The following is a 20,026-nucleotide window of genomic DNA, read 5'->3' on the forward strand; positions in this document are numbered from 1 at the left end:
ATGTGTATTAATGTGTATTGATAGGTAATGTGTATTGATAGGTAATGTGTTTGATAGGTAATGTGTATTGATAGGTAGGCTACGGGTGCCTTTTTAAATATATTTATTTAAATGTATGTATTTCTGTCCTTCATCTGTTCTTGTCTATTGATGTTCTGTATTATGTTAAGTTTCGTGTTTTGTGTGGAACGCCAGGAAGCTGCTTTAGAAACAGCTAATGGGGATCCTAATCAAATACCAAACTACAACCTTTCTGATGGCCATTTTGTTGATTGACGTGTGTACAATAAAATCATCTTCTAAGGTATGGGCTGTCCTGTGGTATTTCCTCAGGTGTGTGTGTGGGTTCCATGGTAGTAGGATCTCGGTTTGTGTGTGAGTGAACTCCCAGATTGGCCTCCAGCTGGGTTGGGTTGAATCACGAGGCGAGGTGTGTGTGTGTGTGGGGGGGCTCAGGGAGGAAAGGCCTAGTCATGCGGCAGAGTGTGTGTTAATGTGTGTGAGCAGTAGGCTCTATGAGAGAGAAGGGGCCAATGGGCCGTCCCTAGGGGTGATCAGTTGGACTGAGACAGAGGAACAGCATGCACTACCACAGGTAGGATACAACAACAGGTAGGAAACAGCAACATGTGATGCAGTGTCTTAGACCGCTGTGATACAGCCTGGATTTGAACCAGGGTCTGTAGTGACGCCTCTACTACTGAGATGCAGTGTGTCAGACCGCTGTGATACAGTCTGGATTTTAACCAGGGTGTCTGTAGTGACGCCTCTACTACTGAGATGCAGTGTCTTAGACAGCTGTGATACAGTCTGGATTTTAACCAGGGTGTCTGTAGTGACGCCTCTACTACTGAGATGCAGTGTCTTAGACAGCTGTGATACAGTCTGGATTTGAACCAGGTGTCTGTAGTGACGCCTCTACTACTGAGATGCAGTGTCTTAGACAGCTGTGATACAGTCTGGATTTGAACCAGGGTCTGTAGTGACGCCTCTAGCACTGAGATGCAGTGTCTTAGACCGCTGTGATACAGCCTGGATTTGAACCAGGGTCTGTAGTGACGCCTGTAGCACTGAGATGCAGTGTCTCAGACCACTGTGATACAGCCTGGATTTGAACCAGGGTCTGTAGTGACGCCTGTAGCACTGAGATGCAGTGTCTCAGACCACTGTGATACAGCCTGGATTTGAACCAGGGTCTGTAGTGACGCCTGAATAGCACTGAGATGCAGTGTGTCAGATCCGCTAATGTGTCCACTCGTGATAAACAGTTGCAGAACCTCACGTATGATTTGTCTCTCTTAGTTGGAGGAGAGATTTGTGTGTCGCACAACCACCCACAGAATCAAGACACAGCCGTCAATCTGTCTAATCTGTCTAATCTGTCATCTGTCTAATCTGTCCAATCTGTCTAATCTGTCCAATCTGTCCAATCTGTCTAATCTGTCCAATCTGTCCAATCTGTCCAATCTGTCTAATCTGTCCAATCTGTCCAATCTGTCTAATCTGTCCAATCTGTCTAATCTGTCTAATCTGTCCAATCTGTCTAATCTGTCCAATCTGTCCAATCTGTCTAATCTGTCTAATCTGTCTAATCTGTCATCTAGTTGCTTTTTAACATGTCTATGTGATTGTTTTTTTGGGGGGTGGTTTAGAAAGTAGAACTTGTTTGTTGTCTTTGGCTCAATAAATTATTCGGAGGGAAAGGGAATTATTGGGAATCATAAAGGGAATTATAACAAAGGGAATGATTCATTTCAGAGATAAAAGAGATGTGCTGAAGCTGGCATACGTTTGTGCAAGAAAACATCTCCAATCCTTTGTGATAATCTGATATCTGATGAGTGTGGAGTCTGAGGCTGAGCTGGGCTTGGCAATCAAAAATGGACCAGCCTTTGTTTCAACTCTCTAACTACATATCTCTCTCTCTCTGTCTCTCAATTCAATTCAATTCGAGGGGCTTTATTGACATGGGAAACATGTGTTAACATTGCCAAAGCAAGTGAGGTAGATAATATACAAAACTGAAACAAACAATAAAAATGAACAGTACACATTACACATACAGAAGTTTCAAAATAATAAAGACATTACAAGTGTCATATTATGTTTATATACAGTGTTTTAACAATGTACAAATGGTTAAAGAACACAAGGGAAAATAAATAAGCATAAATATGGGTTGTATTTACAATGGTGTTTGTTCTTCACTGGTTGCCCTTTTCTTGTGGCAACAGGTCACAAATCTTGCTGCTGTGATGCACACTGTGGAATTTCACCCAGGAGATATGGGAGTTTATCAAAATTGGGTTTGTTTTCAAATTCTTTGTGGATCTGTGTAATCTGAGGGAAATATGTCTCTCTAATATGGTCATACATTGGGCAGGAGGTTAGGAAGTGCAGCTCAGTTTCCAACTCATTTTGTGGGCAGTGAGCACATAGCCTGACTTCTCTTGAGAGCCATGTCTGTCTACGGCGGCCTTTCTCAATAGCAAGGCTATGCTCACTGAGTCTGTACATAGTCAAAGCTTTCCTTAATTTTGGGTCAGTCACAGTGGTCAGGTATTCTGCCGCTGTGTACTCTCTGTTTAGGGCCAAATAGCATTCTAGTTTGCTCTGTTTTTTTGTTAATTCTTTCCAATGTGTCAAGTAATTATCTTTTTGTTTTCTCATGATTTGGTTGGGTCTAATTGTGCTGCTGTCCTGGGGCTCTGTGGGGTGTGTTTGTGAACAGAGCCCCAGGACCAGCTTGCTTAGGAGACTCTTATCCAGGTTCATCTCTCTGTAGATGATGGCTTTGTTATGGAAGGTTTGGGAATCGCTTCATTTTAAGTGGTTGTAGAATTTAAGGTCACTTTTCTGGATTTTGATAATTAGTGGGTATCAGCCTAATTCTGCTCTGCATGCATTATTTGGTGTTTAACGTTGTACATGGGGGATATTTTTGCAGAATTCTGCATGCAGAGTCTCAGTTTCAGGGCAGCTCTCGGCAGGGTAGCCTAGTGGTTAGAGCGTTGGATTAATAACCGAAAAGTTGCAAGATCGAATCTCCGAGCTGACAAGTTAAAAATCTGTTGTCCTGAACAAGGCAGTTAACCCACTGTTCCTAGGCCGTCATTGAAAATAAGAATTTGTTCTTAACTGACTTGCCTAGTTAAATAAATAAAAATATATATATTTGGTTTGTCCCATTTTGTAAAGTCTTGGTTGGTGAGCGGACCCCAGACCCCACAACCATAAAGGGCAATGGGCTCTATAACTGATTCAAGTATTTTTAGCCAGATCTCCCCCCCAAAAAACACTTGTTTGTGTACATGGATTTTATAATGTCGTATGTTTTACCCCCAACACCACTTTACATCAATTTGTATAGCAGACCCTCATGCCAAATTGAGTCGAAGGCTTTTTTGAAATCAACAAAGCATTAGAAGACTTGCCTTTGTTTTGGTTTGTTTGTTAATTATGGTGTGCATGGTGAATATGTGGTCTGTTGTACAATAATTTTGACATTTGCTCAGTACATTGTTTTCACTGAGGAAAGGTATGAGTCTGCTGTTAATGATAATGCAAAGAATTTTCCCAAGGTTACTGTTGATGCATATCCCTGTTGACGCTCTCCTCTCTCTCTCTGCTCTGCTCTCCTCTGTAAACAATACACGTTTAGAGTAAACATTACACTAATAGAAGTTCCAAAAGAATAAAGACATTTCAAATGTCATATTACGTATATACACAGAGTTGTAATGATCTCTCTCTCCCTGCTCCAGTATGTGTTGTCTGGGTCTCCTGGTGGTGGTGGCTCTGACACCGTGGACCCTGGCACAGTTCCCCAGAGAATGTGTCACCTCAGCGGGGCTACGGAGCGGCCAGTGCTGCCCCTCTCCCACTGGAACCCTGGACGACGAGTGTGGTTCTGCCACAGCGAGGGGTCAGTGTGTGTCCGTAGCTGCCGACAGCCACCGCCACGGCCCCCAGTACCCACATGACGGCCGGGACGACCGGGAACGCTGGCCGTTAAGGTTCTTTAACCGGACGTGCCGGTGTAACGGGAGCTTTGCGGGGTATAACTGTGGCCGATGCCGGTATGGACTCACCGGACCTAACTGTGATCAGAGGATATCTGTGGGTAAGAGAGATGGAGGTGGATTTATTTATCTGATTGGATATAGTCTCTTTCTTCACTCTCGTTCCTACTTCCTTTAAAATAAAATAAAATAGATAATAAATATATTTATTCTAGGTTTTCTTCATACATCCATGTATTTCTTTATCAGGGACCATCTACAGTTTCTAACGTACAATATTTGATGCATCTCCCTCCTTTATTTCCCTTCCCCCTTTCACTCTCCCTCTCTTCTCCCTTCCTTTCACTCTCCCTCTTCTCCCTTCCTTTCACTCTCCCTCTTCTCCCTTCCTTTCACTCTCCCTCTCTTCTCCCTTCCTTTCACTCTCCCTCTTCTCCCTTCCTTTCACTCTCCCTCTTCTCCCTTCCTTTCACTCTCCCTCTCTTCTCCCTTCCTTTCACTCTCCCTCTGCATCTCCTCCTTTATTTCCTTCCCCTTTCACTCTCCCCTCTCTTCTCCCTTCTCCCTCCCCTTCCTTTCACTCTCCCCTCTTCTCCCTTTCTTTCTCCTGCCTCCCTCCGTTCCTCCCTCCCTGCTTCCCTCCCTCCATCCCCTCTCCATCCTCCTCCCTCCCTCCATCCCTCCCTCTGTTCCTCCCTCCCTGCTTCCTCCTCCCTCCCTCCATCCTCCCTCTCTTCCTCCCTCCCTGCTTCCCTCCCTCCATCCCTCCATCCATCCTCCCTCCCTCCCTCTCTCTCTCCAGTCAGGAGGAATGTGATGCAGATGAGTTCAGCAGAGAAGCAGGCGTTTGTGAACTCTCTGGACCAGGCCAAGAGGACCGTCCACCCTGACCTGGTCATCTGCACACGACGGTAACCAGTTTGATGGTGCTGTGATCTTATCTTAATGATCGGAGATCGATTGCTTCGATCTGATTGTGCATCGGAACCAAATAACTGAAACTTCATCACCACTCATCTGTTTAGCTTAAATATAAACTCATTCGTTGGAGAATTGGAGTCTAGAGATTTGGAGTCTAGAGGTTAGAGAATTGGAGGCTAGAGATTTGGAGTCTAGAGGTTAGAGATTTGGAGTCTAGAGGTTAGAGAATTTAGAATTTAGAGATTTGGAGGCTAGAGGTTAGACAATTGGAGGCTGTAGGTTAGAGAATTGGAGGCTGTAGGTTAGAGAATTGGAGGCTGTAGGTTAGAGATTTGGAGGCTGTAGGTTAGAGATTTGGAGGCTGTAGGTAACAGATTGGAGGCGAAAGGTAAGAGAATTGGAGGCTGTAGGTTAGAGAATTGTAGGCTAGAGGTTAGAGAATTGGAGGCTGTAGGTTAGAGATTTGGAGGCTGTAGGTTAGAGAATTGGAGGCTAGAGATTGGAGAATTGGAGGCTAGAGATTTGGAGGCTGTAGGTAAGAGATTGAAGGCTATAGAGGTTATAGATTTAGAGGCTAGAGGTTAGAGAATTGGAGGCTAAAGGTAAGAGACTTGGAGGCTAGAGGTTAGAGAATTGGAGGCTAGAGATTAGAGAGAGGCTGTAGTTTAGAGAATAGAGGTTATAGATTTAGAGGCTAGAGGTTAGAGAATTGGGTGGGAGCTTGGTTGTGCATTAAACTCCACTTTGCCACATTGTCATTGATAAATCCTCACCTCTCTACAGTTACCAGGAAGTGTACGGTCCGGACGGAAACACCCCTCAGTTTGACAACGTCACCATCTATAACTACTTTGTGTGGACACACTACTACTCTGTCAGCAAGACCTACATGGGGGCGGGGCAGGCTAGCTTTGGGGGTGTGGACTTTTCTCACGAAGGCCCGGGATTCGTCACCTGGCACAGGTTCCACCTGCTGCAGCTGGAGAGAGATATGCAGGTGAGTGAGAGAAGGGGGTACGAAGTGTATGTGTGTGTGAGAGAAAAGAGAGAGAGTGTGTGTGTGTGTGTGTGTGTGTGTGTGTGTGTGTGAGAGAGAGAGAGAGAGAGAGAAAGAAAAAGAGAGTGTGCGTGTTCAATATTGTCGTATATTCAAACATTGTAAAACACTCTCTCGACCAATCAGAATCGAGTATCTCGCCACCCCCTCAATCTCTCCATCTCCTCAATCTCTCCATCTCTCCACCCCATTCATCCCTCCATCTCGCCATCCCTCAATCTCTCCATCTCTCCATCCCCTCAATCTCTCCATCTCTCCATCCCCTCAATCTCTCCATCTCGCCATCCCCTCAATCTCTCCATCTCGCCATCCCCTCAATCTCTCCATCCCCTCAATCTCTCCATCTCTCCATCCCCTCAATCTCTCCATCTCGCCATCCCCTCAATCTCTCCATCTCGCCATCCCTCAATCTCTCCATCCCCTCAATCTCTCCATCCCCTCAATCTCTCCATCTCTCCATCCCCTCAATCTCTCCATCTCTCCATCCCCTCAACCTCGCCATCCCCTCAATCTCTCCATCTCTCCATCCCCTCAATCTCTCCATCTCGCCATCCCCTCAATCTCTCCATCTCTCCATCCCCTCAACCTCGCCATCCCTCAATCTCTCCATCTCTCCATCCCCTCAATCTCTCCATCTCTCCATCCCCTCAATCTCTCCATCTCTCCATCCCCTCAATCTCTCCATCTCTCCATCCCTCAATCTCTCCATCCCCTCAATCTCTCCATCTCTCCATCCCCTCAATATCTCCATCCCTCAATCTCTCCATCCCTCCATCCTCTCCATCCCTCCATCCTCTCCATCCCTCCATCCTCTCCATCCCTCCATCCTCTCCATCCCTCCATCCTCTCCATCTCTCCATCCTCTCCAGGACATGTTGGGTGATGCCACCTTTGCCCTCCCCTACTGGAACTTTGCCATCGGCGGCAGTGAGTGTGAGGTGTGTACTGACGACCTCCTGGGAGCCAGGTCTGCCTTCGATATGAACAGCCTCAGCCCCAACTCTGTCTTCTCCCAGTGGAGGGTGATCTGTGAGAGTGTCGAGGACTACGACACTATAGGAACCATCTGTAACAGTGAGCATGATATGTCCTAACACCTTGTAAACACTATGACACTCTGGGAACCATCTGTAACACCTTGTAAACACTACGACACTCTGGGAACCATCTGTAACAGTGAGCATGATATGTCCTAACACCTTGTAAACACTATGACACTCTGGGAACCATCTGTAACACCTTGTAAACACTATGACACTCTGGGAACCATCTGTAACACCTTGTAAACACTATGACACTCTGGGAACCATCTGTAACACCTTGTAAACACTATGACACTCTGGGAACCATCTGTAACACCTTGTAAACACTATGACACTCTGGGAACCATCTGTAACACCTTGTAAACACTACGGGAACCATCTGTAACAGTGAGAATGATATGTCCTAACACCTTGTAAACACTACGACACTCTGGGAACCATCTGTAACAGTGATGACTAACCCTTTTTGCTAACCCTGTGCTTGGTGACTGAGCATGCTTTTCTAGTCCAGCACTAGGCTAAATCTGAGGCAGGGTAACTGACAGTAGCACACCCCAGACTGATCTGGAGCAGGGAAACTGACAGTAGCACACCCCAGACTGATCTGGAGCAGGGAAACTGACAGTAGCACACCCCAGACTGATCTGGGGCAGGGAAACTGACAGTAGCTTACCCAAGACTGATCTGGGGCAGGGAAACTGACAGTAACACACCCCAGACTGATCTGGGGCAGTGAAACCAGACTGATCTGGGTAAGGGAAACCCCAGACTGATCTGGGGAAGGGAAACTGACAGTAACTAACCCCAGACTGATCTGGGGAAGGGAAACTGACAGTAACTAACCCCAGACTGATCTGGGGCAGGGAAACTGACAGTAACTAACCCCAGACTGATCTGGGGCAGGGAAACTGACAGTAACTCACCCCGGACTGATCTGGGGGGGCAGGGAAACTGACAGTAGCTAACCCCAGACTGATCTGGGGCAGGGAAACTGACAGTAACAACCCCAGACTGATCTGGGGCAGACTGATCTGGGGGGAAACTGACAGTAACACACCCCAGACTGATCTGGGGCAGGAAACTGACAGTAGCTAACCCAAGACTGATCTGGGGCAGGGAAACTGACAGTAACTAACCCCAGACTGATCTGGGGCAGGGAAACTGACAGTAACTAACCCCAGACTGATCTGGGGCAGGGAAACTGACAGTAGCTAACCCAAGACTGATCTGGGGCAGGGAAACTGACAGTAGCTAACCCAAGACTGATCTGGGGCAGGGAAACTGACAGTAGCACAACCCAGACTGATCTGGGGCAGGGAAACTGACAGTAACACACCCCAGACTGACTCTGGGGCAGGGAACCATCTGTAACCCCAGTGATTGGGGCAGGGACCTGTTAGAAGTAGTGCTGACGTGTGATTTCTCTGGGCAGGGAAGGAATTATAACTAACGTGTGACACAATGAACAACAGGTTTCTGAAGGTCTGGACTAAGGAATCAGTAGGATAATCTACATTCACATGACTCCAGATTAGGAGATTAGTCTGGTTGGTATGTATAATCTGGGCCAGATTACAACACTCACTTCCCTCCCTACTTTCCTAGAGATCTCAGGAAATGTCCTACAATTTCCTAGAGATTCATGAGAAAAATTGCATCGATTGGGGATAATTGAGTTAGAATTGTGACCTGACAGAAGATGAGAGGAGTTAGAGGGTGTGTGACCTGACAGAACATGAGAGGAGTGAGGTTGTGTGACCTGACAGAACATGAGAGGAGTGAGGTTTGTGTGACCTGACAGAACATGAGAGGAGTGAGGGTTGTGTGACCTGACAGAACATGAGAGGAGTGAGGGTGTGTGACCTGACAGAACATGAGAGGAGTGAGGGTTGTGTGACCTGACAGAACATGAGAGGAGTGAGGGATAATTGGGTTGTGTGACCTGACAGAACATGAGAGGAGTGAGGGTGTGTGACCTGACAGAACATGAGAGAGGGTGTGTGACCTGACAGAAGATGAGGTGTGTGACCTGACAGAACATGAGAGGAGTGAACATGAGAGGAGGAGGGTTGTGTGACCTGACAGAACATGAGAGGAGTGAGGGTGTGTGACCTGACAGAACATGAGAGGAGTGAGGGTTGTGTGACCTGACAGAACATGAGAGGAGTGAGGGTTGTGTGACCTGACAGAACATGAGAGGAGTGACGGTTGTGTGACCTGACAGAACATGAGAGGAGTGAGGGTTGTGTGACCTGACAGAACATGAGAGGAGTGAGGGTTGTGTGACCTGACAGAACATGAGAGGAGTGAGGGTGTGTGACCAGACAGAACATGAGAGGAGTGAGGGTGTGTGACCTGACAGAACATGAGAGGAGTGAGGGTGTGACCTGACAGAACTGAGGGTGTGTGACAGAACATGAGAGGAGTGTGAGGGTTGTGTGACCTGACAGAACATGAGAGGAGTGAGGGTTGTGTGACCTGACAGAACATGAGAGGAGTGAGGGTTGTGTGACCTGACAGAACATGAGAGGAGTGAGGGTTGTGTGACCTGACAGAACATGAGAGGAGTGAGGGTTGTGTGACCTGACAGAACATGAGAGGAGTGAGGGTTGTGTGACCTGACAGAACATGAGAGTGTGACCTGACAGAACACGGTTGTGTGACCTGACAGAACATGAGAGGAGTGAGGGTTGTGTGACCTGACAGAACATGAGAGGAGTGAGGGTTGTGTGACCTGACAGAACATGAGAGGAGTGAGGGTGTGTGACCTGACAGAACATGAGAGGAGTGAGGTGTGGGACCTGACAGAACATGAGAGGAGTGAGGGTGTGCGACCTGACAGAACACCAGAGTGAGGGTGTGTGACCTAACAGAACATGAGAGGAGTGAGGGTGTGTGACCTGACAGAACACACCAGAGTGAGGGTGTGTGACCTAACAGAACATGAGAGGAGTGAGGGTGTGTGACCTGACAGAACATGAGAGGAGTGAGGGTGTGTGACCTGCTCAGTGATATCTAGTAGCTTTCCAGTCTGTCTCCTAGCTGATCCTCTTTACCTCAGTACAATGGGAACAACTAGTAGCTTTCCAGTCTGTCTCCTAGCTGATCCTCTTTACCCTCACATTATGGTCATGTGACTTCCTAATATGGGCATTATGAGGCTAAGGAGGAAGAAGTCTGCCAGTCTACTGGTTCTCTTTGATCAAGAGGAATTACACTCAAATGGACAGATAGACAGCACACAGCTATGCAATATCTCCTTGTGTGTGTGTGAGTGAGTGAGTGAGTGAGTGAGTGAGTGAGTGAGAGACAGAGAGAGATAGAGATTTTCCTGACCAGTGACCACATGACCTGACCAGTGACCACATGACCTGACCAGTGACCACATGACCTGACCAGTGACCACATGACCTGAAAAGTGACCACATGACCTGACCAGTGACCACATGACCTGACCAGTGACCACATGACCTGACCAGTGACCACATGACCTGACCAGTGACCACATGACCCTGAACCAGTGACCACATGACCTGACCAGTGACCACATGACCTGACCAGTGACCACATGACCTGACCAGTGACCACATGACCTGACCAGTGACCATGACCACCAGTGACCACATGACCTGACCAGTGACCACATGACCTGACCAGTGACCACATGACCTGACCAGTGACCACATGACCTGACCAGTGACCACATGACCTGACCAGTGACCACATGACCTAACCAGTGACCACATGACCTGACCAGTGACCACATGACCTGACCAGTGACCACATGACCTAACCAGTGACCACATGACCTGACCAGTGACCACATGACCTAACCAGTGACCACATGACCTGACCAGTGACCACATGACCTGACCAGTGACCACATGACCTGACCAGTGACCACATGACCTAACCAGTGACCACATGACCTGACCAGTGACCACATGACCTGACCAGTGACCACATGACCTAACCAGTGACTAACCAGTGACCACATGACCTGACCAGTGACCACATGACCTAACCAGTGACCACATGACCTGACCAGTGACCACATGACCTAACCAGTGACCACATGACCTAACCAGTGACCACATGACCTAACCAGTGACCCATGACCTGACCAGTGACCACATGACCTAACCAGTGTGACCAACCAGTGACCACATGACCTAACCAGTGACCACATGACCTAACCAGTGACCACATGACCTGACCAGTGACCACATGACCTAACCAGTGACCACATGACCTGACCAGTGACCACATGACCTGACCAGTGACCACATGACCTGACCAGTGACCACATGACCTGACCAGTGACCACATGACCTGACCAGTGACCACATGACCTGACCAGTGAGAAAACTCAGAAAACGTCTGAAATCATAACTAACTGTTGAATCCTTGATTTGATTCCTAAATTCCTCGCCTCCCTCTCAAAGCTCATTGGAGGAAAGGATCCAATCAAGGTGTTCTTCCCCTTTGAGCCCCTCCTCCAGTGACCTTTGAGAGGAAGGTGAGGAATGATTAAGGAATCAAGGACAGAAGGAATCAAGGACAGGAGGAATCAAGGACAGGAGGAATCAAGGACAGGAGGAATCAAGGACAGAAGGAATCATGGACAGAAGGAATCAAGGACAGAAGGAATCAAGGACAGAAGGAATCAAGGACAGAAAGAATCAAGGACAGAAGGAATCAAGGACAGAAGGACAGAAGGAATCAAGGACAGAAGGACAGAAGGAATCAAGGACAGAAGGACAGAAGGAATCAAGGACAGAAGGACAGGAAGGAATCAAGGACAGGAAAGGACAGGAGGAATCAAGGACAGGAGGAATCAAGGACAGGAGGAATCAAGGACAGGAGGAATCAAGGACAGAAAGAATCAAGGACAGAAGGAATCAAGGACAGAAGGTATCAAGGACAGAAGGACAGAAGGAATCAAGGACAGAAGGACAGGAGGAATCAAGGACAGGAGGAATCAAGGACAGGAGGAATCAAGGACAGGAGGAATCAAGGACAGAAGGAATCAAGGACAGAAGGAATCAAGGACAGAAGGAATCAAGGACAGGAGGAATCAAGGACAGGAGGAATCAAGGACAGGAGGAATCAAGGACAGGAGGAATCAAGGACAAGAGGAATCAAGGACAGGAGGAATCAAGGACAGGAGGAATCAAGGACAGGAGGAATCAAGGACAGGAGGAATCAAGGACAGGAGGAATCAAGGACAAAAGGAATCAAGGACAGAAGGAATCAAGGACAGAAGGAATCAAGGACAGAAGGAATCAAGGACAGAAGGAATCAAGGGTTTAAAGGCTAGTTAAGACGTTTTCAGACAGAGCCAAGGAGTTGCCCAGAGAAAACCTCCCTATTCCCTTTATAGTGCACTACCTCTGTCAACAGAAGTGCACTACAGAGGGAATGGTGCCCTTGGTTACCCATAGAGTTCTGTCAACAGAAGTGCACTATAGAGGGAATGGTGCCCTTGGGTACCCATAGAGTTCTGTCAACAGAAGTGCACTATAGAGGAATGGTGCCCTTGGGTACCCATAGAGTTCTGTCAACAGAAGTGCACTATAGAGGGAATGGTGCCCTTGGGTACCTTGGTTACCTATAGAGTTCTGTCAACAGAAGTGCACTATAGAGGGAATGGTGCCCTTGGGTACCCATAGAGTTCTGTCAACAGAAGTGCACTATAGAGGGAATGGTGCCCTTGGGTACCCATAGAGTTCTGTCAACAGAAGTGCACTATAGAGGGAATGGTGCCCTTGGGTACCCATAGAGTTCTGTCAACAGAAGTGCACTATAGAGGGAATGGTGCCCTTGGGTACCCATAGAGTTCTGTCAACAGAAGTGCACTATAGAGAGAATGGTGCCCTTGGTTACCCATAGAGTTCTGTCAACAGAAGTGCACTATAGAGGGAATGGTGCCCTTGGGTACCCATAGAGTTCTGTCAACAGAAGTGCACTATAGAGGGAATGGTGCCCTTGGGTACCCATAGAGTTCTGTCAACAGAAGTGCACTATAGAGGGAATGGTGTGATGCATCCATGTTAAATGTGGACGTTGACCATCTCTAAGTTAAGAGACTAGTACAATACTTTTTGACATGTCAACCCTCTGTGCCCTATAAATTCAGAGACCTGTGACCCCTAACCCCTATAGATTCAGAGACCTGTGACCCCTAACCCATATAGATTCAGAGACCTGTGACCCCTAAAGACTAACCTATGACCCCTATAGATTTGGAGACCTGTGACCCCTAACCTATGACCCTATAGATTCAGAGACCTGTGACCCCAAACCCTAACCTATGACCCCTATAGATTCAGAGACCTGTGACCCCTAACCCCTAACCTATGACCCCTGTAGATTCAGAGACCTGTGATGCCTAAACCCTAACCTATGACCCCTATAGAATCACAGACCTGTGACCCCAAACCCCTAACCTATGACCCTATAGATTCAGAGACCAGTCCCATCAGGAGGAACCCAGCCGGTAACGTGGAGCGACCCATGGTGCAGAGGCTGCCTGAACCACAGGATGTAGTGGACTGTCTGGACCTGAAAACCTTTGATACCCCACCTTACTACTCCACCTCTTCAGAGAGCTTCAGGAACACAGTAGAGGGTGAGGATTCAGGAACACAGTAGAGGGTGAGGATTCAGGAACACAGTAGAGGGTGAGGATTCAGGAACACCGTAGAGGGTGAGGATTCAGGAACACCGTAGAGGGTGAGGATTCAGGAGAGGGTGAGGATTCAGGAACACCGTAGAGGGTGAGGATTCAGGAGAGGGTGAGGATTCAGGAACACCGTAGAGGGTGAGGATTCAGGAACACAGTAGAGGGTGAGGATTCAGGAACACCGTAGAGGGTGAGGATTCAGGAACACCGTAGAGGGTGAGGATTAAGGATCACCGTAGAGGGTGAGGATTCAGGATCACCGTAGAGGGTGAGGATTCAGGACCACAGTAGAGGGTGAGGATTCAGGACCACAGTAGAGGGTGAGGATTCAGGAACACAGTAGAGGGTGCGGGAACACAGTAGAGGGTGAGGATTCAGGAACATAGTAGAGGGTGAGGATTCAGGAACACAGTAGAGGGTGAGGGAACACGGTAGAGGGTGAGGATTCAGGAACACGGTAGAGGGTGAGGGTGAGGGAACACAGTAGAGGGTGAGGATTCAGGAACACAGTAGAGGGTGAGGATTCAGGAACACAGTAGAAGGTGAGGATTCAGGAACACAGTAGAGGGTGAGGATTCAGGAACACAGTAGAGGGTGAGGATTCAGGAACACAGTAGAGGGTGAGGATTCAGGAACACAGTAGAGGGTGAGGATTCAGGAACACCGTAGAGGGTGAGGATTCAGGAACACCGTAGAGGGTGAGGATTCAGGATCACCGTAGAGGGTGAGGATTCAGGATCACCGTAGAGGGTGAGGATTCAGGATCACAGTAGAGGGTGAGGATTCAGGAACACAGTAGAGGGTGAGGATTCAGGAACACAGTAGAGGGTGAGGATTCAGGAACACAGTAGAGGGTGAGGATTCAGGAACACATTAGAGGGTGAGGATTCAGGAACATAGTAGGGTGAGGATTCAGGAACACAGTAGAGGGTGAGGGAACACGGTAGAGGGTGAGGATTCAGGAACACAGTAGAGGGTGAGGATTCAGGAACACCGTAGAGGGTGAGGATTCAGGAACACCGTAGAGGGTGAGGATTCAGGAACACCGTAGAGGGTGAGGGAACACAGTAGAGGGTGAGGGAACACAGTAGAGGGTGAGGGAACACAGTAGAGGGTGAGGATTCAGGAACACAGTAGAGGGTGAGGATTCAGGAACACAGTAGAGGGTGAGGGAACACAGTAGAGTGTGAGGGAACACAGTAGAGGGTGAGGATTCAGGAACACAGTAGAGGGTGAGGATTCAGGAACACAGTAGAGGGTGAGGGAACACAGTAGAGTGTGAGGGAACACAGTAGAGGGTGAGGGAACACAGTAGAGGGTGAGGGAACACAGTAGAGGGTGAGGGAACACAGTAGAGGGTGAGGGAACACAGTAGAGGGTGAGGGAACACAGTAGAGGGTGAGGGAACACAGTAGAGGGTGAGGATTCAGGAACATAGTAGAGGGTGAGGATTCAGGAACACAGTAGAGGGTGAGGGAACACAGTAGAGGGTGAGGATACAGGAACACAGTAGAGGGTGAGGTATATAATACAGGCATTTTTATCCATAGAGACTTACAGTTACGCGTATACATTTTGCGTATGTTGGTGCCGGGAATTGAACCCACTATCCTGACTCACAAGTAACCCTCCTCTCCTCTGCCTCCAGAAGACAAGTACCTCCACCACAAACCTCCTAACCCTCCCTCTTCTCCTCTCTCTCCTCTCCTCCCCTCTCCCTCCCCCTCTCTCCCTTCTCTCTCTCTCCCCCTCTCTCCCCTTCTTCTCTCTCTCTCCCCCTTCTCTCTCTCTCCCCTTCTTCTTCTCTCTCTCCCCTTCTTCTCTCCTCTCTCCCCTTCTTCTCTCCTCTCTCCCCTTCTTCTCTCCTCTCTCCCCTTCTTCTCTCCTCTCTCCCTCCTCTCCTCTCTCCCTCTCTCTCTCTCTCTCTCTCCCTCCCTCTCCCTCTCTCTCCTCCCTCTCTCTCCTCTCCCTCTCTCTCTCTCCCCCCTCTCTCTCCTCCCCCTCTCTCTCCCTCTCTCCCCTTCTCTCCCTCTTCCCCTCCTCTCTCCCCTTCTTCTCTCCTCTCTCCCCTTCTTCTCTCCTCTCTCCCCTTCTTCTCTCCTCTCTCCCCTTCTTCTCTCCTCTCTCCCCCCTTCTCTCTCCCCTCTCTCCTCCCTCTCCCTCTCTCCCTTCTTCTATCTCTCTCCTCTCTCTCCTCCCCCTCTCTCTCTCTCCCTCTCTCTCTCTCCCTCCTCTACTGCCCCTCAGGGTCTATGACCCTGCGCAGCCTCCTCTCTCCCTGTCTCCTCTCTCCCTTCTCTCCCCTCTCCCCTTCTTCTCTCCTCTTCTCCCTCTTCTTCTTCTCTCCTCTCTCCCCTTCTTCCCCTCTCTCCCCTTCTTCTCTCCTCCTCTCCCTTCTTCTCTCCTCTCCCCTTCACTCTCTCTCCCCTCTCTCTCCTCTCTCTTTCCCTCTCTTCTCTCCTCCCTCTCTGTCCCCTTCTTCTCTCCTCTCTCCCACTCTCTCTCTCTCAGTCTCTCTCAGACCTCCTTCTTCTCCCCACTCCCACTCCTCTCTCTCTCCTCTTCTCTCCTCTCTCCCCAGGGGAGGCAGTCTCTCCCTCCCTCCCCTTCTCTCTCCCTGGTCCTCCCTTCTCTCTCTCCTCTCTCCCCTTCTTCTCCTCTCTCTCCCCTTCTTCTCTCCTCAGCCCCCCTTCACTCTCCCCTCTCTCCCCTGAGTCACTCAGACCCCATCTTCTCTCCTCTCTCCCCTTCTTCTCCTCTCTCCCCTTCTTCTCTCCTCTCTCCCCTTCTTCCTCTCTATATTCTTCCTCTCTCCCTTCTCCTCTCTCCCCTTCTCTCCTCTCTAGTGACCCCTCTCTCCTCCTTCTTCTCTCCTCTCCCCTTCTCCTCCCTCCCCTCTTCTCCCCTCTCTTCTCTCCTCTTCCCCTTCTTTCTCCTCCCCCCTTCTCTCTCTCTCTCCCCTTCCCCTTCTCTCTCCTCTCTCCAGGGCTTTTTCCTCTCCTCTTCTCCTACTCTTCTTCTCTCCTCTCTCCCTCTTTAGACCTCCCTCTCCTAAATAGTGAACTCTCTCCTCTCTCCTCTCCTCTCTTCTCTCTCCCTCCCCTTATAGTCTCTCTCTCTCCCCTTCTCTCTCTCCCCTTCTTCTCTCCCCCTTCTCCCTTCTCCCTCTCTCTCTCTCAGGGCCCCCTTCTTCTCTCTCTCTCCCCTTCTTCTACCCTCCCCTTCTCTCCTTCTCTCCCCTTCTTCTCTCCCCTCTCTTCTTCTCTCCCTTCTTCTCTCCTCTCTCCCTTCTTCTCTCCTCTCTCCCCTTCTCTTCCTCTCTCCCCTTCTCTCTCTCCTCTCTCCCCTTCTTCTCTCCTCTCTCTTCTTCTCTCCTCTCTCCCCTTCTTCTCTCCTCCTCCCTTCTCTCTCCTCTCCCCTTCTTCTCTCCTCTCTCCCTTCAGACTCCTCTCTCCCCTTCTCTCTCCTCTCCCCTCCTCTCCCTATTCCTTCTTCTCTCCTCTCTCCCCTTCTCTCTCCCTCTCTCTCCTCTCTCCTCCCTCTCCCCCTATCTCTCCCTCTATCTTCTATCTGTCTCTCCCCCTCCTGCACCCCTCTCCAGGGCCCCCCTCTCCTCTCCTCCCTCCAGGCTACAGTGCCCCTCAGGGTGGCTATGACCCAGTGGTGCGCAGCCTCCATAACCTGGCTCACCTGTTCCTCAACGGGACGGGAGGGCAGACACACCTGTCCCCTAACGACCCCATCTTTGTCCTGCTCCACACCTTCACTGACGCCATCTTTGATGAGTGGCTGAGCCGACACGCCCCAGGTATAGTATGTCACAACTGCAGCCAATCACAGAACACAAACAATTCAGTCAAACAGACCAATGGGGAAAGCGTCTGCAGACCCACACCCAGCCACTGCCAGCTCTCGGCTAAGGTTCATGTCGTCCCCCAGGGGAGGCAGTGTACCCGGAGGAGGATGCTCCTATTGGTCACAACAGACAGTTCAACATGGTTCCATTCTGGCCACCCGTCACCAACGCTGAGATGTTCGTCACAGCCCCCGAGAACCTGGGATACACCTACGAGGTCACATGGCCCAGTGAGTCACACAGACAGACAGACAGAACATAGGTCACACGGCACAGTGAGTGATACACAGAGACTGTATGACCTTTGAACTCTATGGTTATATTCCAATGGCCCCCTATTCCCTATATAGTGCACTACTAGTGACCAGAACCCTATTCCCTATATAGTGATCTACTAGTGACCAGAGCCCGATTCCCTATATAGTGCACTACTTTAGACCAGGGCCCTATTCCCTATATAGTGAACTACTAGTGACCAGAGGCCTATAAAGTGCACTACTTTAGACCAGGGCCCTATTCCCTAAATAGTGAACTACTAGTGACCAGAGGCCTATATAGTGAGCTACTTTAGACCAGGGCCCTAATCCCTATATAGTGAACTACTAGTGACCAGAGCCCTATTCCCTATATAGTGAACTACTAGTGACCAGAGCCCTATTCCCTATATAGTGAACTACTAGTGACCAGGGCCCTATTCCCTATATAGTGCACTGCTAGTGACCAGGGCCCTATTCCCAATCGTGTGGACTACTCACGGAATAGGATACCATTTGGGACGTAACTGTAGTCTAATTGTTAACTGTAATATTGATAACCCTAGCGCAGGGATAGAGCAAAAACCTGCACATCCAGCTGTTCTCATATATATGTATTTTATTGAGCCAACTGTTGCTTTTCTCTCTTACCCCCCCGTACAGCTCGCCCCTACACGCTGTCTGAGATCATCACCATAGGGATCGTCGCCGCGGTGCTGGTGGCTGCGGTGGTGTCGGGGGTCATGGCGTGTGCCATGCGTGCCCGCTACTTCCGCTCGGCTGAGGGACTGGAGCCGTTGCTAGGGGAGACCTTCCGTCGCTACTCAGACAGACAGACGGACAAGAGCCAGTCTGTCGTGTAGATATCATGTGTCTCCACCGGCACCCTATTCACTATGTAGTGCACTACTTCTGACCAGGGCCCTATTCCCTATATAGTGCACTACTTTAGACCAGAGCCCTATGGCACCCTATTCACTATATATAGTGCACTACTTTAGACAAGAACCCTATTCCCTATGTAGTGCACTACTTTTGACCAGGGCCCTATTCCCTATGTAGTGCACACCTTCTGACCAGGGCCCTATTCCCTATATAGTGAACTACTTTAGACCAGAGCCCTATTCCCTATGTAGTGCACTACTTCTGACCAGGGCCCTATTCCCTATGTAGTGCACTACTTTAGGCCAGGGACCATAGCCTATATAATGTATTTTTATGTAACCTTTATTTAACTAGGCAAGTCAGTTAAGAACAAATTCTCAATTACAATCACGGCCTACTGGGGAACAGTGGGGTTAACTGACTTGTTCAGGGACAGAACGAACAGATTTTTTACCTTGTCAACTCGGGGGATTCGATCTTGGTGTTACTGGCCCAACACTCTAACCACTAGGCTAGTGCACTACTTTAGCATACTGGCCCAACACTCTAACCACTAGGCTAGTGCACTACTTTAGCATACTGGCCCAACACTCTAACCACTAGGCTAGTGCACTGCCCAACACTTTACCATACTGGCCCAACACTCTAACCACTAGGCTAGTGCACTACTTTAGCATACTGGCCCAACACTCTAACCACTAGGCTAGTGCACTACTTTAGCATACTGGCCCAACACTCTAACCACTAGGCTAGTGCACTACTTTAGCATACTGGCCCAACACTCTAACCACTAGGCTAGTGCACTGCTTTAGCATACTGGCCACACACTCTAACCACTAGGCTAGTGCAATGCTTTAGCATACTGGCCCAACACTCTAACCACTAGGCTAGTGCACTGCTTTAGCATACTGGCCACACACTCTAACCACTAGGCTAGTGCAATGCTTTAGCATACTGGCCCAACACTCTAACCACTAGGCTAGTGCACTGCTTTAGCATACTGGCCCAACACTCTAACCACTAGGCTAGTGCACTACTTTAGCATACTGGCCCAACACTCTAACCACTAGGCTAGTGCACTACTTTAGCATACTGGCCCAACACTCTAACCACTAGGCTAGTGCACTACTTTAGCATACTGGCCCAACACTCTAACCACTAGGCTAGTGCACTGCTTTAGCATACTGGCCACACACTCTAACCACTAGGCTAGTGCAATGCTTTAGCATACTGGCCCAACTCTCTAACCACTAGGCTAGTGCACTACTTTAGCATACTGGCCCAACACTCTAACCACTAGGCT

The 20,026-nt window shown here is 49.1% G+C and overlaps 1 protein-coding gene across 1 annotated transcript; it reads left to right on the forward strand.

The window, feature by feature from the left end:
* The first annotated feature begins 570 nt into the window (after positions 1 to 570).
* Positions 571 to 18,794, forward strand: LOC121844924 (5,6-dihydroxyindole-2-carboxylic acid oxidase-like). The gene is made up of 9 exons (XM_042315445.1): positions 571 to 595; positions 3,765 to 4,123; positions 4,825 to 4,933; positions 5,727 to 5,940; positions 6,870 to 7,074; positions 13,507 to 13,674; positions 17,357 to 17,536; positions 17,668 to 17,814; positions 18,502 to 18,794. The coding sequence occupies exons 1-9, from the start codon at positions 582 to 584 to the stop codon at positions 18,699 to 18,701; spliced, it is 1,596 nt and encodes a 531-aa protein (XP_042171379.1). The 5' UTR covers positions 571 to 581; the 3' UTR covers positions 18,702 to 18,794.
* The last annotated feature ends 1,232 nt before the right edge of the window (positions 18,795 to 20,026 follow it).

Source organism: Oncorhynchus tshawytscha, unplaced genomic scaffold, assembly GCF_018296145.1.
Source record: "Oncorhynchus tshawytscha isolate Ot180627B unplaced genomic scaffold, Otsh_v2.0 Un_contig_2828_pilon_pilon, whole genome shotgun sequence".
Classification (NCBI taxonomy): domain Eukaryota; kingdom Metazoa; phylum Chordata; class Actinopteri; order Salmoniformes; family Salmonidae; genus Oncorhynchus; species Oncorhynchus tshawytscha.